Below are 19,591 nucleotides of genomic sequence, written 5' to 3' on the forward strand. Positions count from 1 at the left end.
TGGAATTTTTTAAAGACAGTGGAGTTGTTGGTAGAGTAGTAGATACAAAAGCCTGATAGAAGTGAGTTTAGGACAGTGATGGTGAACCTATGACGTGTGTCAGAGGTGACACGCGAACTCATTTTTTTGGTTGATTTTTTTTGTTAAATGGCATTTAAATATATAAAATAAATATCAAAAATATAAATCTTTTTCTTACTATGGTTGCAAATATCAAAAAAAATTCTATATGTGACACAGCACCAGAGTTAAGTTAGGGTTTTTCAAAATGCTGACACGCCGAGCTCAAAAGGTTTGCCATCACTGGTTTAGGAGAATGGTGGGGAAATAATTGGAAATAGTTGGTAATGATGATAACTCGGAAACAGTGGTGCTGGGCATGGGGTCAAGAGACCATGGTAGGATGTTTGTTTGTTTTTGTTTCTCCTTTCAAGGTGGGAGAGGCAGAGCATGTGTGCAGCTAAATCTATTGAAGCTGGGAAAAGTAATAATTCAAGGTGAGGGAATGAATTACAGGGTCAATGTTCTTGAGTACATGAAAAGAGATAAATAGGATCTGGTGTACAGATTGGGGACTTGATTCAGTTGTGGAACCAATAGTTAACCTTTGGTAACAGGGAAGACTGAGTATATGGACATGGATATGGGCAGGTGAATAGATGACATGCAGGAAGTTTCTAGAAGGTGCCCTTTGCTGCTGTTTTTTCAGTGAAATAAACCACCAGTAGAGAGTGAGGAAGGAGGGGGAAGTGTTGGCCATCTAAGAATAGGAAAAGGTGTGAAGCAGTTTTCTAGGTAGTACTTTACAAATTTTAATGGGCCTAAGAATCACTTGGAGATATTGTTGTTTATGGTGCTTGTTCTGATAAATGAAGGTTTAGAGTAGAACCTGAAGTTCCGCATTTCTATTAAATTCACAGGTGATGCTTAGCCTGTGGATCACACTTTGAGAAACAAAGGTCTAAGAAAGTGTATAGACTAGGAAAATGTGGTTCAATTGCCAAGCAGCTCTAATACCCTACTTGGGTTAGGAATACTGAAATTAAAATTAAACCAGTTGATGTGGTTGTATGTTTGTTTCCTACTACTTTGCCGCTGTAGTGGTACAGGCATGGAGAATTTGGTTAGCTAGGGTTAGGATTTTGTCCTATGTATTATTAAACAAGAAAGGCACAAGATGATGATTATATTAATGGGACACAGAATCTAAGATAGTTAAGAAAGGATGTGAGGGAGGGTGAAGTAATGGAGGGTGATAGGTTTATAGGCCTGGAAAGTTTTAGTGTCTGAGTAGAATCCAGCTAGAGTATAAATATTTTTCAGTAGGAATACTGTTCGAGTGTGCAGAACTGTTTTTCAGGATATGTATCAAACCTGACCCACACACACAAAATACCATAATTCCCATTCAGAATGGTGACCAAAAAGTACCCCCATACACACATTTCTAAATGCTCTTGGAGGCATAGGGAGTGGCAGGAGGTGAAAATCATCGGGAGAAAAGGCATCAAGGCCACGTAGTAGAATATTTTGTCAACGTAAATTTTGAAATCACCAAGAATTTTTACAACCTTGATGATGGAGAGAATGACAAGGAGCCAGGATCCCTGACCCAAAGATCGGTGACTGCAACAAGGAGGATAGTAGACAATACAATTTAGTGACCTGAAATTTAGAGATGATTGATTTTTAAAAAGGAATAGGAATGGTCTGGGGTGGTAAGGCTCAAAGAGGACACCTACCGTTCCTCCTGGCCCAGAGCTGCACAGGATAGAACACAGGCACCGCTTGGAAGAGCCACAGTGTCAAGTCCCCAAGGCAAAGCCAAATGTCAGTCAGAGAATGGTGAAGAGAAATTTGTAAAAATATAACTGATGGTCTAGCTACCCAGTTGTATCTCCCCTGGCTCTCTATATAGTTTTGTTTTTCTTGAAACATAGGGTACATATCTCAGGTTTCCTCACCTCTGCTTCTTTGAGTATAAATTCTTCGCTTCTCCCTTCTTTTCAGTCCACCTTGTATCACATCCTACCCATCTTTTACAACCCTTTTTACCTGGCTTCTTTTCTAAAAAAACACAAAAAACAAAACCCTGTATTTTGTTAGAAGCAAATATTGCTCATCTTTAAAACTTTTTACAACTTCTGTCTTTCCTGTGATATTTGTAATTTCCTATTTAGTACTATATCATATTTATTTCTGTTTATTTATGAAAAATATTTATCTATTTTAAACTGAGGAACTCCCCTGGGTCAGCATGAACATCTTACTCATCTTCATACCCTCTGCATCATCTAGCATGGTCTTATCCACAATCAGTGGTCACTAATTGTAATAGTTTTAATTTATTACTTCATAAAGTCTTTTAGAGTTTTTTGAGAAGCAGAGTTATCTTTGATGTTAGATAAACAGGGGACATTGAGACTTAGAAGATGTTATTTAAGCCCCTTCAGCTTTATCTTTCTCATTTCTGAATCAGAACAGTTATTCTTTCTCATTGCATTGTTGTAAAGACTAAATTAAATGGTGTAAGTGGATGTTTATGTGCATGTTTAATTCTATTTAGTGAGTAGAGTGCATATTATAGGATGTTGCCAGGTATAGGCACTCAGTTTTAAAATAACTTCCTTTCATTGTCAGTTGTTATTTTGCTGATTTTGAGGTACTTGCTAAACCTCTTTCCTTTAGTATGATTTCCCGACCATACTCTCAAAATTGTTGTTTCTAATAAGCCATGGACTAAGAAAACAGGTAAACCAGTATATTGCAATTTATTATGAAAAAGTACACATACTTAGAAACATTGAATTTGTCATTCAGGGGCTTTTCAAATTAGTCTTTGTTTTCTAGCTATGCTCTTCTTAGATAGATTTGACAAATGAAATGACACATAGGGAGGAGAGTCAGAAGTCCTTTTTTGTCCCTGTTAGATATACTGATAGAGATTTACAATACTGGAGATAAGGGGGAATGGTCAAGGCTAGATATAAACCTTTGGAGTAGCAAACACAAAGATGCTATTTAAGCCCTAGAACAGTATAGCATTGCATGGAGTAGGAATCTGTAACATTGTAAAGTTAACTTAAAAAAAAAAATCAGTCTAAAGAAGTGGTTCTCAACCTTCTGGCCCTTTAAATACAGTTCCTCATGTTGTGACCCAACCATAAAATTATTTTCGTTGCTACTGTAATGAATCGTAATGTAAATATCTGATATGCAGGATGGTCTTAGGCGACCCACAGGTTGAGAACCGCTGGTCCAAAGGCTTTTCTTTCTTAGCCAGAATGAGAATATAAACTATACAATAGACTTGGACCATGAGATATGCATATCATGTTAAATGAACAACTGTTTGCATTTTTTGTTTTGTTTTGCTGGTTACAAGTGTTTAAAAAAGATAAAAGTATTGCAAGGATAAAAGTTTTGCAGTTGGAATTACAGTTTCCATAAACACCATTACATGACAAGGATAGATATTTCTCAAGAACCACCAGAATTCTTCAAGGTTTGTTTTTACCGTAAAATCAATAATTTCGTTTTTATCCAAGTCCAAATCTTTAAAATTGTTTATATTAGAAAAGAATCATGGACCTGTTATTCAACTTGAATGCCATCAAGATGGAAATAAATGACTTTTAAAGAGTTTTTAGGAGTTTCCATATGTTTATAATTTACCTTTATAAATGCATTGACAGACAAGTTTCGAATAGGAAATACTGGGAAGCAACACAGATGCCTCACCCTCAATGGGGGAATACTCACCTTCATTGTTGGCTGAGGAATCATTAGGCACTGAGCTGCCTGACACTTGCCATTCCTCCTTTACATTGAATTAAAGACAGACTGCTGGTGTTGGCCTGGATAGTGCACTCATAATAACAAGATTGTTCTTTGAAATTTTATAGCTTTTTAGTCATTTAAATGTCACCAAATTTTACATCTTGCTTGCTTTTCTTACCCCCCCCCCCAAATTTAAATGTGTCTTACCAGTAATGCTATTTCTTCCTCTGCAATCCTAAAACTTTGTAACTTATGTCTGTCATTTTATTAGCTGTATTGGGTAATCCTTTTGATGCTAAAGGCTATCTAATTGCTATCATTTGTTCTTTGAGAAAGTGGGTCTGCTTACTCTAGTGTCTAGTGTCATTGATGACAATATCTGCTCTCCATAATTCTGAGATCTGATTCTAGTGGGTAGCCATTTTCCTAGTTTTTCATCCAAATAGATAAGCTTTTTTTAAGACTGGTTAGAACTGGTTTCAGTAACATTTTAAATACTTAGCTGACAATTACATTTTTATTTACACTAATTTTTTTCAGGTTTTACATATTCTTAGTTTTGCCTGACTACATTTCTGATCTCTATAGTAAATGGCGTAAGTTTATCTAATGTTTAAAAAACTTGAGCTACCTAGAAGCAAAGACTACCTATTTTATGTGCACTTGGTAATGCAGTGAATTTCAACCTTGGCTCTACATCAAAATTGCCTTTTAAACGTTTTAAAAACATTTCTGCAGATTCTATTCCTGAAGATTCTATTTGGATAGAGCTGTGTGGGGCTAAGATAAAATTTTTAAAAGCAGGATTGGGAATGGTTGGCCTAAGCATTTTTTTTTACCCCCGCCTCCTGAGATCCCATAAGATTCAGTAATACGTCTAAAAACTAAAATCAACCTCCTTCCCAATCTTGTCCCCTAGTTCTCTAATCAAACCTGTACTGCACCTGACCATTTTGGTGCGGTGCACACAATTGCCAGCCTGAAACATAATGTAATAAGATCTTAGGACTGTTACTCTCCTCCTAGGGGAATGCCTAAGATATATATGCTTGGCCCCTATGTGTCCTGGGAGTTGCAGGCAGAGACCTATTCCACAATTGCAAAATCATCGGTGTCACAGGCAAGTAGTAATCACAATTTGAAACCTTGTCGTGTCTGTTAGAGATTCATGTTGGCTAAAATTTGTCTGATTTAAGATCTCCCTTCTTTCTGTCTTTATTCCAGACCTTTGAAATATTTACTGGGAAATGTATCTTAAACTTTCATATCTTTTTTATTATATTTGCACGTTTTTCTACGCCTGAATAAATTTGCTGAGGATTCAATTTTCTGCATCAGAAAATGAGACAAAATTTTCTGATATTTAAAACTTTCAAAAAGTTTTAAATAAATTATATAGGAATTTATTATTTAAGAGAGATGGGCTGCTGCATATTAAGTAGTATTATATAATACTAACATTCCATTATACTTGCATTCACATTTCACAAACATTTTATAAAACAAAGTCACAAAGTGTTTTCATATCTCTTTGCCCCTGTCCCACTATGGCATATTTGTTAGTTATAACACTGAAAATAATTCTAGAGATTATGATGATCCTTTTTACTTGTATATCCTTTTTTACTTTTAGAGTTAGTTGAGCCACACTTTTTGAGTAAATGCCAAAGCTCTGAGCTTAGGAAATGGAAGCAAGCCTTAGTATAGTATATTAAAATACAGTGAAGAAAAATGATGCACATTTCTTCATTGCCTCTTTTTCTTTCTTCTCATGTCTTAATCCATCAGCGGTACATTCAGATTGTTTTTTCATGTTATATGTGTATTTTCTGTCTTTACAGTACTTTATTTAATAGTTTGCTACATTGATCATAAATCATAACAAGTTGTATTAGAACTTTGAGGAGGAATGCCTGCTTTTGCATTTTTTGTTATTGTTTTTGTTGCAAGAAACATGTCCTCTTAGTAGTTTACATTGAATTCTATTTCGCATATTTGTCAACAAATAATTTCTTTAAAATTTTAGATGATATTGGTGCCCACATGAATGTAGGAAGAACTTATAAAAATTTAAATAGAACCAAAGAAGCTGAAGAATCTTATATGACGGCCAAGTCACTGATGCCTCAAGTAAGTTATCATTTATTCCTGTTGTGTCATGTCTATTAAATATCCATATTGAATAAAATTATCTAGATGGAAAATCCTTATCTTTCCTTCAATTTATTGATATAAAAGTAAGGTGTCCAATGAACCATCTATTTAGTATAAGTATAATAAAGGAATAAACTTACTTTTCTAGCTCAAGTTAAAAAAATTTTCATATAGTCTATAAAAACTAAATTCATAGTTAATGAATTTTTGATATTTTTTATTACAAATTATCAGTGAGTTAAATTACTTTAGATGAAGAGAATTGTATGTATGTACATTAAGCACTAAATTTAGCATTAGTCCTACCAAAAAAAAAATAAATGAATAAAACAAATGGATACATCTCTGTTGCTATATTGTGTCCATTAGTTGTTACAATGATACAAGATTGTCTTGATATTTTGGAAAATCTGATCCTGCCCTTGACCTAACTATGCATCATCGGGATAAGATGGTTTACCCTGGCTACAGTTTTCTTGATTTTAGTATGTATTAATATTATATTAGTAGTAATATTATATTAGTAATATTAAAATGAATGGTTAGTTTGATAAATGTTTTAAAAAACAAAATTGGACCACATAATACCTTAAGAATTCATTCCTAAGATTCTAAAGTTAAATTGTGTTCAGTGTGGATTTTTATCAGATATAATTCATTCTGCTCATTGAAAATTTGAGTCCATATATTATTTATGATAATGTTTATTTAACATGAATAATCAATTAATAAGATAATTTAACTCCACCAGACAAGCGAGGTTTTAGTATAACTATGAAATGTAATTAACTACCTTATTGTCACAACCAGTAAATAAATATTTTGCTAACAACATGAAAGTTGACATGATTTAACAAATACACTAGACAGAGAAAAGAGTCTTAAGTTCTATTTCTGGTCTGACATAAATATACTGATACCTTAACCTGTAAAAGTTCTGATTTATATGACTTCATTCTCTTAAGCTGGCATAAATGAAAAAAATATATTCTTTAGTGCAAGAAGATATTATTTTACATGCTCTGACTATAGATGCTTTCACATTTTTATGACTTATTTTAATATAGTAGCAGTAAAACTAATAGCGTTATCTTTTTACATTCTGTGTATATTTTAAATAAGCTACTAGGCTTACTTACTTTTGATTTTTATTTGGTAATGAAATATCAACTTAAGGAAATGCCTTTTCTTTTGAACAGATTATTCCTGGTAAAAAATATGCAGCCAGAATTGCCCCTAACCACCTAAACGTTTATATTAATCTGGCCAACCTGATCCGAGCAGATGAGTCCCGGCTAGAAGAAGCTGATCAGCTGTATCGACAAGCGATAAGCATGAGGCCCGACTTCAAACAGGCTTACATTAGCAGGTATTATAGTTCATGTTAAGCTATTGTTATAGAAAATTGATGCTGCATCTATCTGCATGTTACATTTTGACTATTTTGACTAAATTAGCTTTTTCCCCCTCCACAATCTTAGTTGCAACTAACATAGAAACATAGCCCATTTTGGACTAGCAATCAAAATTAAATTGATTTGATTTGAAATTGACAGGGGAGTCCATAACTTATAATAGCAAGCTTTAGGTTTTATGTGAAAGAAGCTCCTTAGTTTCATTTGCTTCTTATCACCAAATTTATTTTATGTAAAACACCTAAAACTTACATTTTATAATTAGTACTTTTAATATCTAACTCTCAGAGCTTTCTTAAATAAATGCTGAGAGTTGACAGGTTATTAATGCCTTTACCACAAAGAAACTATTTAGTTGTCATTAAAAATAAGTTTTTGGTATCACACATGTTAACCTATGCATAATTTATGACATTGTTTCTATGTGGAAAATGCATTCAGAATTTAATAAGTTTTTGATCTTGAAATTATTAGGGAGCCATCATTGTTCAGCCTTATTCAGTGCTTTTTGAAATTCTCTAAGTTTAGTGGGGTTGCATCTATAAATAAAACCTTTCTTGTGTTAATACATAAAGAATTATTTAACACTCTCAACTTAAAAAGATAACATTTTAGAAAAACACTCATTTAAAATTTCCCTAATAAAGATTATTAATAGGAAAAAAACCTCGTAAAAATCAAGAATGACAACAAAAAAACAATCTTATTCCAAGCATTCCAGTAACTTTTTGTGTATGTACTTACTATAGTATAAGTAGTCTGTTTGTATGAAATGATTAAAAAGGCCAAAGATAAAAAGGTTTCTTTTTTTCCATTTTTTTTGTTTATGAAGTTGCTGTTTATTTTTATTTTTTTGCCTATTTGATGTATGTGTGAAACAATGTTGTCCAAAAATAAATGGGAATATTATTTTGCTGAGTTCTAACAACAACAAAAAAAGAATACTAATAGTCATTCATTTGATTTCATTCCTATGCTGATACTTTAGGAAAGAATATTATAATACATCCATACTTAAATTGATTTTCATATATGTACTTAATAAAAATGATGTTTTAAACTCTCTAACAGGAAATAGAACCATATTAGAAAGATTTATAAAATAGTTTTCAAATTCTGATCCTCAGTTTCAGCAATATTTCTCAGAGGTATCTGCAGGTGGCACCAATGCCCCTTCCAGATCAGCTTTTTTAATTCTCCCCCAGCTCCCTTTACCTCCCATCCCCCAACCCCCAATGAATGGTCATTTTATAAGAATACACTGACCCAGGCCTGTGTGGCTCACTTGGTAGGAGTGTCATCCCCTACACCAGCAGTAATCAACCTGTGGGTCGCGACCCCCTATGGGGGTTGAATGACCCTTTCACAGGTTGCCTAAGACCATTGGAAAACACATAAATAATTACATATTGTTTTTGTGATTAATCACTATGCTTTAATTATGTTCAATTTATAACAATGAAAATACATCCTGCATATCAGATATTTACATTACGATTCATAACAGTGGCAAAATTACAGTTATGAAGTAGCAACGAAAATAATTTTATGGTTGGGGTCACCACAACATGAAGAACTGTATTAAAGGGTCACGGCACTGGAAGGTTGAGAACCACTGCCCTACACCAAAAGGTGGCACATTCGATGCCTTGGTCAGGCCCATGCGGGAGTCAGCTGATCCATGTTTCTCTTTCACATCCATGTTTCTCTCCCTCCCTCTCCCTTCCTTCCTCCCTCCCCTTTCCTCTCTAAAAAAAAATCAATAAAATAAAAAATGTCTAAAGGATGCATAGAAGATAAGGGTTAAAATTTTTCTAATGTTCTACTTTTTGGATAGTAAGACTTATATATTAAAATGCCCTATCACTATGTTTTTCTTTTCTTTCTTAAAATACTATCACCTGGTTTTCTGACAAATTATCTCTCACTCTGGTAGCTGTTATTTTTCTGAAGTAATCTAGTCTGCTTCCTTTCAAGTTATAGTCAAAGAATATATTTTTCTGTGAATACCTCCCCACATTGTACTCTCTAAAGTCAGGCACGCTTTTGTTTTTAAATCATATTTGAAAACATACCAAGCCATATTTGCCAAAGCTATGACTCATGTTTGAGGACAGTTTCCAAAAGTTGTTTGTTTTTTTTTACTGTTGTCATTATTATTATTATTATTAAACTTATTGGGATAACATTGGTTAATAACATTATATAATTTTCAGGTATACAAGATTATAATTTGACATCTATATACTCCATTGTGTGGTTTCCCACCCAAAGTTTAGTTTCCTTCCATCCCTATATATTTAACCCCCTTTCCCCACTTTGCCCTTCCCCCCAACAACCACTTCCCCCTCTAGCAACCACCATCCTGTTGTCTGTATCTGTGAGTTTTTTCTGTATTGTTATTTGTTTATTGCTTTTTGTTTTAATTCTATGTATGAGTGAAATCATACATCTGACTTATTTTATTTGGCATAATACTTTCAAGATTCATCCATGTCATCACAAATGCAATATTTGTTACTTTTTATGGATGAGTAATATATATATATAGAGAGAGAGAGAGAGAGAGAGATTGTTTTCATGTCTTGGCTATTGTAAATAGAGATATAGATATCTTTATGGTAAGTTTTTCATATTTTTCGGGTAAATATCCAGAAGAGGAATTCCTGGATTATATAGTAGTTCTAGTCTTAATTTTTTGAAAAACCGCCATACTGGTTTCCATATGGCTGCACTAATTTACATTCCCACAAACAGTCTATAAGGTTTCCCTTTTCTTCCCACCTCTCCAATGCTTGTTATTTCTTGTCTTTTTATAATAGCCATTCTAACAGGTGTTGAGGTGGTATCTCAGTGATGTTTTGATTTGCCTTTCCCTAATAACTAGTGATGTTGAATAGCTTTTCATACATCTGTTGGCCATCTGTATAGCTAGTTCATTTATTAATAGGATCGTTTTTTGTTAAGTTGTGTAAGTTCTTTTTTTTTTAATATATATTTTATTGATTTTTTAAAGAGAGAAAGGGAGAGGGATAGAGAGTTAGAAACATCGATGAGAGAGAAACATCGATCAGCTGCCTCCTGCACACTCCCTACTGGGGATGTGCCCGCAACCAAGATACATGCCCTTGACCGGAATCGAACCTGGGACCCTTGAGTCCGCAGGCCGACGCTCTATCCACTGAGCCAAACCGGTTAGGGCAAGTTGTGTAAGTTCTTTATATATATTGGATATTAGCCTCTTTTGGAGATGTTGTTTGCAAATACCGTCTCCCATTCAGTTGGTTGCCTTTTTGTTTTGTTGATATTTATTTTGGGTTTGTTTTCTTTTGCTGTGCAGAAGCTTTTTAGTTTGTTATAGATTCATTCCTTTATTTTTGCTTTTACTTTCCTTAAGTTTAGGGTCTAGTTCACAAACCTTCTGACACCAAGGTCCATAAGTTTAGCACCTATATTTTCTTCTATGTATTTTGTTGTTTCAGGGCTTACATTCAAGTCTTTAATCCATTTTGAGTCAATTTTTGTTTATGATGTAAGATAGTAATCTAATTTCATTCTTTTGCATGTGGCTCTTCAATTCTCCCAATACCATTTATTGAAGAGACTTTCCTTTCTCCATTGTATATTCTTGGTTCCTTTGTTGAAAATTAGTTATCCATATATGTATGGTTTATTTCTGGACTGTCAATTCCGTTTCTGCCAGCTCTGTGTAATGTTTTTGACTACTGTGGTTTTGTAGTATAGTTTTAAATCAGAGAGTGTGATACCTCTGGCTTTGTTCTTTTTCTCAGTATTACTTTGGCTAGTCGATGATTTTGGAAGAAAACTTTAAGAACCTCAGTTAAAAGGAAAAAAGAAAGCTGTGAATATATGGAAAAGCTTAAAATGTGTGAAAAATAGTATCTACCAACTGACATGGTAATATTGTAACTAAAGCTTGTGCTTGATTTTTCCACAGAGGAGAATTGCTTTTAAAAATGAATAAACCTTTCAAAGCAAAAGAAGCATATCTTAAAGCACTAGAGTTGGACAGAAATAATGCAGATCTTTGGTACAACTTGGCGATTGTTCAAATTGAACTTAAAGAACCAAATGAAGCTCTTAAAAACTTTAATCGTGCTTTAGAACTAAATCCAAAACATAAGCTAGCATTATTCAATTCTGGTATATTAATGCAAGAATCAGGTATGTTTTCTCAAAATAGTTCTACATTTAAACACATTGTAATTAGAAATATAATAAAATCTTAATTTAAAATATATTGCCTGTAGCAAACATTTTGTGAATGGATAGTTTGTATCAAAATTGTATAAATGATTTATAAGTAGAATTTTTAACATACTTAAACTTCTCAAGGAATATACACTTACATATATGACAAGTCTAATTGTTCGGGTATATATATGTTAAGACTGAGTTTTAAAGCAATCTCTTAAGCAATGTCTTATTAATCCTGTCACTTTATGCACGAAAATATAATCTCATATATATATTGCTCAAATAATCTGAATTTGTAAAAATTTTTACATAATTATTTCTAGGAAGCTAATAGCATTGTATGTTTTAGGAAACAATATTCTATCTTCTCTTGATTCATAAGACCAAATACTTTTGTTATTATTTTATATCCAGTTTTACTATTTTTGAAATATTGTAATTTCCTATAATTTCTATGATTTAGCAAAACTAAATTATGAATTATAATAAATCAGGATTTTTTTATATATGGGGATTTTAGTACTAAGAAAACTGTATGATTTATAATCTTCTATATTTGGAAAATAGAGTTACATATTAAGTCAATTTTTTAAAAAACTTTTACAAAAGCCTAAACCGGTTTGGCTCGGTGGATAGAGCGTTGGCCTGTGGACTGAGGGGTCCCGGGTTCGGTTCCGGTCAGGGGCATGTACCTGGGTTGCAGGCATATCCCCAGTGGGAGATGTGCAGGAGGCAGCTGATCGATGTTTCTCTCTCATCGATGTTTCTAACTCTCTATCTCTCTCCCTTCCTCTCTGTAAAAAATCAATAAAATATATTTTAAAAAAAAACAAAAAAAAAACTTTTACAAAAAAATGAATGAATCATAAAATCATATTATTTTAGAGCAAGACTTGCAAGTTTACTTTTACCAATCTTCTATAAAGTGGATTAGAAAGTGAGGACCAAATATATATAATAACTTTATATTGCCTGTAGTAATTAGTCCAAGATAGGAACTTAAGCCTACTGATTTATTTTCAAGTTTTCTTTATTTACCATATTGTCAAATAAAAGAATAGAAGAGAGCTTTAGCCTGGTATTCAAAAAAGTATAAATTTAGAGAAGAGCTAATATTTTTGTGAAGTCAGCTAACTTTTTTATTTATTTATTTATTTATTTATTTATTTATTTATTTATTTATTATTTTATGGATTTTTTACAGAGAGGAAGGGAGAGGGATAGAAAGTTGGAAACATCGATGAGAGAGAAACATCGATTAGCTGCCTCCTGTACACCCCCTACTGGGGATGTGCTCGCAACCAAGGTACATGCCCTTAACCGGAATCCAACCTGGGACCCTTCAGTCCACAGGCTGAAGCTCTATCCACTGAGCCAAACCGGTTAAGGGGAAGTTAGCTAACTTTAGTAATCATGAAAGGGCCCATTATCCAACACAAGTTTGTACCTTAAGTTTTATAGTTGTAGACCTTGAATTCATTTGTATTTACTTACAATAAAGTTATCTCAATAAATATTTATTAAATCCAAATATATATTTATAAACTATACTTAATGGTATATTTTTACCTTTGAAACATCCTAAAAAATTTGAAATAACATACAAAAATCTTAATAAGACAGAAACATTTTGTTACCCAATAATAGTTAATGTTTACTAAGCATTTTTACATCCATCTCATGTAGTTCCAAGAAAATTCATAAGTGAACCCAGAGAAGTCCTATATCTTGTTCAATGTATAAAGTCACAATGTTAACGGAATCAAGATTGATTGCATGTCTGTTGGCAAATCGCACGCCTCTTTCTTTTAATTCTCTATTCTTTCTCTGCTACTCCCAGTTAGCTTCTAAACTGTAAGGAGATATTTTGCGAGCATTTCAGTGTCAAACACACTCTCTCTTTCCAATGAAGACTAAGATTTCCCTCTCTGCTTTTGATTTAGGTACAGCAATTAGCTGTTTTGATGCTCTCTTTTTGTAATCTAACTAGATAAAATATGAAAGTGGCTTTTTTCCTCAAGATTAAATTTATTTGCTAACAATATAATGTTTTTGTGTTGTTGTTTTTTTTTTAAATTACTCATAGGTGAGGTTAAGCTCAGACCTGAAGCTAGAAAACGACTTTTAAGTTATATAAATGAAGAGCCACTAGATGCTAATGGTTATTTCAATCTGGGAATGCTTGCCATGGATGACAAAAAGGACTCTGAAGCAGAGATGTGGATGAAGAAAGCCATAAAATTACAACCTGACTTCAGAAGTGCTTTGTTTAATCTGGCTCTGCTGTATTCTCAGACTGCAAAGGAATTACTGGCTTTGCCAGTTTTAGAAGAGTTACTCAAATACTATCCTGATCATATCAAGGGTCTCATTTTAAAGGGAGACATTCTGATGAATCAAAAGAAAGATATACTTGGAGCAAAAAAATGTTTCGAAAAGATTTTGGAGATGGATCCAAGGAATGTGCAAGGAAAGCACAATCTTTGTGTTGTTTATTTTGAAGAGAAAGACTTATTAAAAGCTGAAAGATGCCTGCTTGAAACATTGGCATTAGCACCACATGAAGAATATATCCAGCGCCATTTGAATATAGTCAGGGATAAAATTTCCGCATCTAGTTTAATAGAACAACCAATATTCCCAGTTAGTAAGACTTCAGGAAACAAAATTCCACCTGAAAATCCAAAAGAAATAAGAAGTGAACCCCAACCCACACAGGTAATCAAAACAAGTGATAATAAAAGTTCATCTAAAGCCAACAAGCAGTTAGGAAAAGATACAGACAGTGAGACCCCTCACAAAACAACAAAAGAAATAAAAGAAATTGAGAAGAAAAGAGTTGCTGCTTTAAAAAGACTAGAAGAGATTGAACGTATTTTAAATGGTGAATAGCATTACTCTTTATTATGTGACTGGTTTCAAACAACTTCAGACTATATCAATTGATTGCTTATGGCAACTTTGAAAAATAGCAAGGATTCATAACAGTATCATGAGCTGCCTCTATGTAGGATCAAAATAAGATTTTTAAACACCTACCTTACACCAGATTATGTATTCTAAGATACCACATAGTTTTCTGAGTTTTGGTGAATATAGCTGAAATATTAAATTACATGTGGCTAATCTGTACCTTTTATTATAGAAGGATGATTCTTCTAGCAGAATAATCATGACTACTATCAATTAAAAATAGTCTGAGGCCTGAATGATAATCCTTTGGGGGCAAATCCAATATTTGCTTTTTCATTCTGTGAATTCCCATTTATTACTGAATTTATTTTTCCTTCACCTGTTGAAATTTGCTAATGAATTGAAAACACTTATTGAACACTTATTTTTTCTATAGTGACTTTCTGTTTAATCAAGGGACTTTGCCTATAAAAGAATACTGGCTTTATGTGTATTCTTTTGTTGATTTTTAGAAGGAATGCTAGATGAAACATTTTAAAATAGGTCATGACATGTGAGATTAAGAATGTATTTTTATAATTGTGTGCTGTCCTTCACTCTAAAATGCAAATTTCAGTCAGGTAAAGTTTTAAATATATGTATGTACATACAATACATTTCTAATGGTGCTCATATATACTGTATTTTTATTTTCTTAACATACTGAGAGTTTCACAGCATGAACCACATAATCATGATTATCTTTGACTTATATTCCCCAAACCATTCATATTTCTTAGGGTCATAGTCATACTAAGAAGTCTCAAAAACTATAACTTTATTTAAACTTTTGATTTAAAACATGGTAAGTTTCTCTTTCATCTTAAGATGTATTATCTCTCTAGTGTTATTTAAATTTTAATTTTGTTTCTAAAAACTCAGTTATTCTTAGATTTCTTAAGCAACTAAATTGAGTTCTGTTTAACTGAAGGCAAACAATGTGATGTTTATTTTTAAACACTAAGTTCTTAATATCGTGTTATGGTGTGTATTTTTATTAAATATTTATTTTGACTACTGAGCTTTCATAAAATTTTTAAAGCTGTTTTAATTCTATTAAGTATGGAAAACAAATTGCTATTGCATTTTCCTATGTGTGCGTGTATTACACTTTAACCAAAATTTCATCATTTGGCCTACTGTCCAGCTCTAAAAGATAATTAGCCAATAATTGAATTAATAAATTGATCATTTGGTTTTAGCATATTTGAACCTGAAAACTGTTAGAGTAAATACAAAGCAAATTTATTAATTTAAATCTAATATTTTTCTTGACTTAAATGCATTTCAGATGAATTTCGTAATACTTAATAAAGTTGGTGTTGACTTAAAATGTTAATGCTAACATCCTGGGATAGTAGCAAATTCTAATTATGAAGTATTTGAGAAACTATATATTGTTTTTGTCTTCCTTTTTTTGAGATAACATTTCTAATTGCCTATTGTTTCAAAAACCATATCCCTGTAACTTTTTAAAAGAAATGTTTTATAAATAGGTCACAAGAAATATGGTTTGTATTAAGGACACACTTGTACTAGGTTCCCTGAGGCTCTCTCCTGGATTACTTTTTAGGCAATGTAAAGCAAGCACTGACACTAATGGTAGTTCATTCTTGATACAGGAGATTCTGTTATTCATTAAATACCTAATTTCAGTTCTTAAATTATGGCTTTGTGACTCCAGATATATAGTGAGAATACCTCATATGCTATGACTTGAAAAAAGGAAATCTGTGTTATTCTTATCTTCTTTCCACATATCTTTAAAAAGAAAGCTTCTGGGTTTGATCTCTTTGGGTACAGTAGCAAGTGAGTATAGTTTAGAAAAGTAGAAGGAAATGTTTCATGACAGCAGACCATAATAAAAGCTTTGAGCAATATTTTAGTAAAGTTATATAACATTCAAAAGATAAAAGATATATTGTTATCCAATGATTTTTGTAGAAAAAAGAATTTCCTCTTTACTAACTCTTAGAACAGTGCCTACCATGTACGAAGTGCTCATATATTTGAATTTTAAATAATTTATTTAAATCAGATTCAACCTGAAATTAGTAATTTTTCCAAATCAGTGTTTTGCAACCCTCACTTTATATTACAATCATCTACAGGGCTCTTAATATGAATCTACCCACAACAGTTAAATCTGAATTTTTTAGGGTCGGAGCTATTAAGTTTTTCTAAAAGTTCCCCGAGTTATTCTAAGTTGTGGTCAGCGTTAAAGACCACTGATCTAACTTAATTTTTAAAATCCTATTATCTCTTCTGTATTAACTTTTTAAATAAGTAATATAACCCAATTAAGTTTTTAAAAAATATATATTTTTATTGATTTCAGAAAAGGGGGAGAGAGAAACATTGATCAGCTGCCTACTACCCACCCCCCACTGGGAATCAAGTCCACAACCCAGGCATGTGCCTTGACCAGGAATTGAACCACAACCTCTGGTTTATAGGTCGAGGCTCAACCACTGAGACATGCTGGCCATGTTCTCCAGTTAAGTTTTGATGTTTTAAGTTCCATTAAGAAATGCGCTCTTCTGATAACTAGTACAATATGTCTTCACATGATGTCATCAGTAGCTTCTTGGAAACTGCTACTTTCAGTGAAACAACATATGATGAAACCAGTTTTGCCACAGGCTAATTGATATAAATAACAGTTACTTTTCTACAGCATATTTCCGGTCATGAAAACCTCACCAAACTTCTAAATAAAGACCCAAAACTCCTGATAATAACCATTGAAATAAATGAGTTATACATACATTTAGGAAAGATTAATAAAAATAAGTAAGAGAATTAGTTTCCAACCCATTTATACCAGTTCAATGTCAAGAAAGGCTGGAGCTGTTCCCAGCAGCTCAGAGAACAAGGCAGGCACCCATCCTGGACAGAATGCCCTCCCATCACGGGAAACACTACACACCCACACTCAATCAGACTGGGACTATATAGACACTCCAATTAACCTCATGTGCAAAACTGGGAAGTGGGAGGATATTGAGTATCTGGAGAAAACCCAGGCAGACATGGGAGAACATACAAATTCTACGCAGACATGGCCCAAGCTGGGAATTGATTTTTTTTTTTTCCTCATCAACATAACATCAAAATGGTGTTGAACAAAGTGCTTCTTGAGTACTTGGCTGTATTTATTCCATCTAAGTTCCATCAAGTTCACTAATGTGTAAGGTGATTATTTCTTGTCTTTTTATTCATAATACAAATTTATTCAAGCTGTTTAGGTCAGAAAAGGGGAATGTGTTTTTTCCCCTTTGGAGCTGCCCTTTGAAAGGGTAGGGACATTTTAGCCCAGTTCACTAACCTGTGATTCAGAGTTGTGAGCATATATGAGTTTGGAAAAGAAAATTTATAAAAGGTTTGTGTGCTGGTGAAGGATGTAATTTTAGTTCTGTTTTACAAAAGAATCGACTCCCCTTGAGTTCTAGGAAAGCTTTGACAATCCCCAAGGGGTGGTTTGTTAATCCGTCACTGCTTCTCAGAAGGAAAAATAAAGTTTTTCATATATTGTTCCTATATGTGTTTGCTTATGAACATTCAAAATTGGGAACTTTATCTTACAGTTATTTCAGTAAGTAATTTTATGAGGTTGATGGCTTGTAGGACAAAAATATGTTTGCAATTTTGTGTTTACTTTTATGTAAATATTTGGTATGTGACTTGCACAATTTTAATAAAACCATGGCTTTCATTACATCTAAGTTGAGGTTTCAACTTCATGTTACAGAATGCTTTAAAGATATTTCAATGAAAAGCATTATGAAAAGATATAGATTTGTATGTCAATTTATACTTAGAAATCCACATATTTGTCATATTTATTTTTATAAAAACCTCTATTTGTCTGCATGACTAAATGGTATTTAAAATGAACCCCTTTAAAATGTCTGGTAACTTTGTCCAAAATTTTATCTATTAGAAACTCAGCCATCCATGTTAACAGTTCATAAGAAAGTAATTCAAAATTGTATGCATTTTATATGACTATGGTGTCTGTGTGTACCATATTTCTAAATATGCAGTATTAAATTGATACTTTTTAAAACCTTAACCTGAACTGCCTTTTAGTGTTAAAATGAAAAGGACAGTCTGGCAGATAGTTTTATTAGCAGTCATCTAAGAAAGGCATGTGTTAAATTAGCTCCAAACAGTGATACAGTTTTAAAAAATCTTTATTGTTGAAAGTATTACAGATGTCCCCCTCTTTTTTCCTTTCATTGCCCCCCTCCACCCAGATCCCACCCCACCCCGGCCTTCACCACCCTATTGTCTGTGTCCATGGGTTATTCATATCCTATATAATAAAGAGGTAATATGCAAATTAACCCTCACAAGATGGCTGCCTATGACCAGGTCAGCAGGGGGGTTAGTGAGGGATGACCAAACGACTGAACAGCAGGCTGTGTGGGGTGACCAGGACAGCAGGGGGCCCGTGAGGGGCAACCAGGCCGACAGGGCGGGCAGTTGGTGACTAGGCTGGCAGGAGGGGTAGTTGGGGGTGACCAGGCTGGCAGAGGGGGCAGCTGGGGGCAACCAGGCTGGCAGGGGGGGCAGTTAGGAGTGACCAGGCCGACATGGAGGGGGCAGTTGTGGGCGACCAGGCCAGCAGGGGGGGAAGTTGGGGGTGACCAGGCCGGCATGGGGGCAGTTGGGGGCAATTAAGCTGGCAGTGGGGGGCAATGAGGGGCAACGGCCTGCGGGAAAGGGCAGTTAGGGGCGACCAGGCCAGCAGAGCGGGCAGTAAGGGATGACCAGGCCAGCAGGGAGGAGTGGCAGGAGCGACCAGGCTGGCAGGGAGGGGGCAGTTGAGGGTGACCTGGCCGGCATTGGGGGGCAGTTAGGGGCAACCAGGCCGGCAGGGGGGCCAGTTAGGGGTGACCAGGCAGGCAGGCAGGTGAGCATTTAGGAGCCCAATCGGGCCTAAACTGACAGTCGGACATCCCCTAAGGGGTCCCAGATTGAAGAGGGTGCAGGCTGAGCTGGGGGGACCCTCCTACCCCTGTGCACGAATTTTGTGCACCATGCCTCTAGTATACATATAAGTTCTT

At 34.1% G+C, this 19,591-nt stretch overlaps 1 protein-coding gene across 3 annotated transcripts in view; it reads left to right on the forward strand.

Moving 5' to 3' along the window:
* The window catches only part of TMTC3 (transmembrane O-mannosyltransferase targeting cadherins 3), a 69,581-nt gene extending 50,987 nt beyond the window's left edge, over positions 1-18,594 (forward strand). For all 3 annotated transcript variants that reach the window (XM_059683741.1, XM_059683740.1, XM_059683742.1), the window contains 4 exons: positions 5,807-5,910; positions 7,134-7,303; positions 11,308-11,534; positions 13,654-18,594. In XM_059683741.1, the coding sequence (XP_059539724.1) occupies positions 5,807-5,910; positions 7,134-7,303; positions 11,308-11,534; positions 13,654-14,459 (1,307 nt within the window). In that variant the 3' untranslated portion in view covers positions 14,460-18,594. The remainder of the gene's footprint in view (positions 1-5,806; positions 5,911-7,133; positions 7,304-11,307; positions 11,535-13,653) is intronic.
* Positions 18,595-19,591: the final 997 nt, after the last annotated feature.

The sequence above is a fragment of the Myotis daubentonii genome, chromosome 2 (assembly GCF_963259705.1).
Source record: "Myotis daubentonii chromosome 2, mMyoDau2.1, whole genome shotgun sequence".
Classification (NCBI taxonomy): domain Eukaryota; kingdom Metazoa; phylum Chordata; class Mammalia; order Chiroptera; family Vespertilionidae; genus Myotis; species Myotis daubentonii.